This window comes from Pipra filicauda, unplaced genomic scaffold, assembly GCF_003945595.2.
Source record: "Pipra filicauda isolate LSUMZ 115617 unplaced genomic scaffold, ASM394559v2 scaffold78_size3787270_pilon, whole genome shotgun sequence".
Taxonomy (NCBI): domain Eukaryota; kingdom Metazoa; phylum Chordata; class Aves; order Passeriformes; family Pipridae; genus Pipra; species Pipra filicauda.
The window spans coordinates 1,525,230-1,529,662 of record NW_024104964.1 but is presented as its reverse complement, the minus strand read 5'-3'; the positions used below and the strand labels follow the sequence as shown (position 1 = coordinate 1,529,662).

The window sequence follows — 4,433 nt, the reverse complement described above, 5'->3', positions numbered from 1 at the left end:
GACCAGGGCCGGGATGGGACCGGGACGGGGCTGGGGCCGGGGCTGGGATCGGGCTGGGGAGCGGGGCTGGGATGAGGATCGGGCTGGGGAGCGGGGCTGGGATGAGGATCGGGCTGGGGAGCGGGGCTGGGACGAGGATCGGGCTGGGGAGCGGGGCTGGGACGAGGATCGGGCTGGGCCCGGCCCGCGCTCCGGAAGCTCTTTCGGCCGGTGCCGGTCCCGCCCCTGCCGTGTCTCCTGACCCGGAGCCGCTCCCGAGCCCGGCGCTGACGGTCCCGGTCCCTCCATGGCTCCCAAGGGCGGCCCCGGCGGGCGGCAGCAGTCCGAGGAGGACCTGCTCCTGCAGGACTTCAGCCGCAACCTCTCGGCCAAGTCCTCCGCGCTCTTCTTCGGCAACGCCTTCATCGTGTCCGCCATCCCCATCTGTGAGCGGCGGGACGGGGCTGGCGGCGGCCGGCAGGGGAGCGGCGGGTCCCGGGGGAGCAGGAGACCCTGAGGGGAGCAGGAGACGCGGGGAAGGGGATGGGCAGCACCTGAGGGGAGCAGGAGATGCTGGGAAGGGGATCAGCGGACCCTGAGGGGACCGGTGGCCCCTGGGGGGATCAGGGACTCCCCACCGCGCGCCTCGGGCTCTGTCCCGCTGCCGCTCCGAGCCCGGCTCCCAGCCCACCCCAGGCGGGATCGTCCCGCTCCGAGCCGTGTGGGGTCCGAGCCGTGCGGGTCCGAGCCGTGCGGGTCCGAGCCGTGATGGATCCCAGCCGCAGGCGATGCCGGCCGCGGTGGGTCGGGGCCGTGGGGCGGGCGGTCGGCGGCAGCACTGACGTGTCACTGCGGCGGCGCTGCCTCGGCGGGGCCCGGAGAGCCGCCCTCGGAGCACATTTCTCCCTTCCACAGCGTTTCTAATGCGGCTCAAACGCTCCGAGGGGTTTTGCAGGATTTGGGTTTGGTCTGGCAGAGCCCGTGCCGAATTACAGAGCTGACGTCCTGTATGCTGCTCCTGCAGGGGCATTTTTTTCTTGGAGAGAGGCCGCTCAAAATGTAATTTTTTCTTCTTCGAAGGGCTTTACTGGAGGATATGGCACATGGATCTTGTTCAGTCCGCAGTCCTGTACAGCGTGATGACCCTCATCAGTACCTATCTGGTGGCTTTTGCGTATAAGAACGTCAAGTTTGTCCTCAAACACAAGTAAGTTTGGTGGCTGTTGGAACTAGAATTTATTATTTAATAATTTAACAGAACCAGCGTCTACAACTTATTTTTTTTTATGAATAAGAATGCCTGGAACGTTACTCCAAAATCTTTTTTACACAGAAATATTTCCTAGTTGGTTTCTGTTGTCTCTTGTAATTATGGAGTAGCCCTGTCTTGTCAGCTAAGAGTACAGTGAAATAGCAGAACTACCATCATGCTCAGCGGGTATTGCCATAAATTACATTTAAATTATATTACTGATTATATCAAAATTACATTACTTGTCCCTTCAACTTGACAAAACTGTTCGGTGTCTTGACTCCATTTTATTCTTCACTGTAAATAAAACTTCCTCCAGGGTTTAGCTGTGGGGGTTTTTATTAGTTTTTGAAGTTGAACATAAGCGGTGTTGCTTACAGGGTAGCCCAGAAAAGAGAGGATGCTGTGTCCAAGGAGGTGACTCGCAAGCTGTCCGAGGCGGACAACAGGAAGATGTCCCGTAAGGAGAAGGATGAAAGGTGACCTCTTTGTCCTCTTCCTTCTCTCCCTTGTTGTAATGCTGCCTTAAATGTCCTTAAGGCTCTAGGTAGGGTATGAGGGACCGTGCCCTGTTTTTCCTATATTCTGGAAAGCATAAGTTGTACTGTAACTCTTGGTTCATCTTAAAACCTTTCTGAGGCAAGTCGTCAAGGGAAGGTCTCAAATGCACTTGGGATTAGAGGGGATGCTCACTGTGACTGTGCAGGATGGGAGCTGTCAGGGCTTACGAGCCCAAACCTCTGTCTTCTAGAGGCTGGTTACAACAAAAGTACTGCACACTTCAAAATGGTGGGGGTGCCAGGATATCCCATCCCTGGAAGTGTCCAAGGCCAGGTTGGACGGGGCTTGGAGCCCCCTGGGCTGGTGGAAGGTGTCCCTGCCCAGGGCAGGGGGTGGAATGAGATGATCTTTAAGGTCCCTCCCCACCCAAACCAGTCATTCATTCTCTGATATACAGTGATTTAAATATGCCTGAAATATTGTCTCTGCTTGCTCCTAGAATTCTGTGGAAGAAAAATGAAGTTGCAGACTATGAAGCGACAACTTTTTCCATCTTCTACAACAACACCCTGTTCCTGGTCCTGGTCATCATCGCTTCGTTTTTTGTGCTGAAGAACTTCAACCCCACCGTGTATCCTTTGTGCTCTGCTGGGAAGGGCAGGTCCTTTGCAGAACATCAGCTTAGAACATTGTCACATAAAAGCAGAGTTTACAAAGAAAACCTCCTCCCAGTCACGTGAATGTGACGTGAGGTGTTTTAAGGATATCACTTGGACAGTCTACGGAAATTCTTGTGGCTTTGCCATTTTAGTTGTAATTTTGGGATGAGGAGGCAGCTTGTTCTGCTGCAGAATCCCCAGATCAGTGTTAGCTGCCAGGTGCTCTTACCTTACAGGTTGCTTTAGTTTCAGTAACTTCACAACCAAAATCTTTTGTTCTTTAAGGAAATTATTATTGCCAATCAGGGCAGTTAATTCAAGATGTTCTGTAGTTAACCATTTATAAAACAAATGTTAAGAGAACAGGCTAAACTTTATGAGTGTCTTAACTTTGAAGGTAAGTTCATGCCTTTGTTTTGAGCTGTATCTGAGGTTACAATATTTCAGTTTTAGAACTGTAAAGACCATTTCAATTCCTCCTTTTTCATAAAACTTCTACTAAATGTTCTGTACCAAAGCAGTATCTTGACAATTATATGTCCTTAACCTGTTCCCTGCAGAAACTATATTCTTTCTATAAGTGCTTCATCAGGACTGATTGCTCTGCTCTCCACAGGATCCAAGTAGACAAAAACCCCACAGAAATTTATTTCTGTGAGAGACTTCAACTGCCATAGAAACATTTAAGGGCAGAATAGGAATTTTTTTTTTGTATTATGAGTGTAAGGGGGGGAGGGTTTAAATCCAAACTGATGGAATTATATTTCCTTTTGGTAACTTTACATGGTATTATTCAATATGCGAGTTAATGATTTTTTTTTTTTTCACTTAGCAAGGGAAGGAAAGGGGAGAGCGTGAGCTGTGACCAGACCTCACCTTTGTGAAGCACCACAGAGGGGTGATGGTTCTGCAGCCCAGGGGCAGCTCCACAGTGGGACTGCCCAGCTGTACCCACAGCCTGGGCCAGAAGGCCCCTGGGTGTCTGGTGAGCAGCCTCAGAGCCAAACTCCCTGATCAAAAAAGTGACAATCCACCATTTATCAATGTAACTTGAGAAGTTGTAATAAAAAGGAGCTTTTTTTGCCATTTAATTCCTTGTATTTCCATTCTTAAAAAAGTAGGTATTTTCATGTGTAGGTTTGTTGGCTCTTTCTGCTTCCAGAAGAGAAGAGCCTTCTCCTGTGTTCATTGGAAATACTTCTCATTTTTAAGTAACTTGTAGTCAGGACAAAACCCTGAACCTCCTAGAAAAACACTTTTGAAGTGGTTTGAATGTACTTTTTTTTCCCATTCATGTCCAAAATCACCAATAAATAAGAAGCCCTACCAGTTTCCTTGCACAGCTTAGCAGAAATGCTTTAGCTGGCTTTTTGTAATGGGTTTATCAGGCAATCCTGTCCCTTATTTTCTTGCTCTCACTGAAGCAGCTGTTCTGTTAAATGCCAAACTCCACTGCTATTAATGGAATTCTAGAGCAGAAGTTACAGATCCTGCCGTTACAGACTCGGGATCTGTAGGGAAGAAGGAGAAAGCTCATAATCAGATTTAATGTAACAATTACTCTGCTAATCTTTACTTCAATAAGATTTATGGAAAATAGAGCAAAATGAAGAATCTGGAGAGCAGGAGACAGAAAGGGCTCTATTTCTGACAAATAACCAGTCATAAAACGATTCCTAATTACCCAGTGCCTGCTGACTGACTGTAACACTTGTCAGCATCCTTTGGGATTGGGAGGTCTCCAGTCTCAGCCCTCCCCTGCATAGTTCACTCTTCCTTTGCTTCTTGGTATGAACTGTTCTGTTTCTGTATTCAAACCATGAAAATTCCCATGGGTTTGGTTCACTTCAGAGCTGCCCTTGAAATCACTTTTCTTGGTCAGGCATTTAACACCTCAAATTAACTTGATTGCTTCCCCTCAAAATACGTGGATTTTTCTGTATCACTTGTGCCTGATCATTCACCTCAGGAAGGAGACATTCCACGTTCCTGGTGCCTGCCTTGCACAACTGTACTTTGCTTGACTTATCACTTTTTTTATA

The 4,433-nt window shown here is 48.8% G+C and overlaps 1 protein-coding gene across 1 annotated transcript; it reads left to right on the top strand.

Moving 5' to 3' along the window:
• The first annotated feature begins 175 nt into the window (after positions 1–175).
• SSR3 (signal sequence receptor subunit 3) lies at positions 176–3,482 on the top strand. Its single transcript, XM_027731309.2, has 5 exons — positions 176–425; positions 1,060–1,186; positions 1,612–1,710; positions 2,232–2,363; positions 2,952–3,482. The coding sequence occupies exons 1-5, from the start codon at positions 287–289 to the stop codon at positions 3,016–3,018; spliced, it is 564 nt and encodes a 187-aa protein (XP_027587110.1). The 5' UTR covers positions 176–286; the 3' UTR covers positions 3,019–3,482.
• The last annotated feature ends 951 nt before the right edge of the window (positions 3,483–4,433 follow it).

Excerpts from the sequence above, each read along its gene's own strand:
- SSR3 (XM_027731309.2), top strand. The coding sequence starts at position 287 with ATGGCTCCCAAGGGCGGCCCCGGCGGGCGGCAGCAGTCCGAGGAGGAC. Across the intron at positions 426-1,059 it reads CGTGTCCGCCATCCCCATCT|GGCTTTACTGGAGGATATGG; the intron begins GTGAGCGGCGGG and ends TCTTCTTCGAAG. Across the intron at positions 1,711-2,231 it reads CGTAAGGAGAAGGATGAAAG|AATTCTGTGGAAGAAAAATG; the intron begins GTGACCTCTTTG and ends GCTTGCTCCTAG.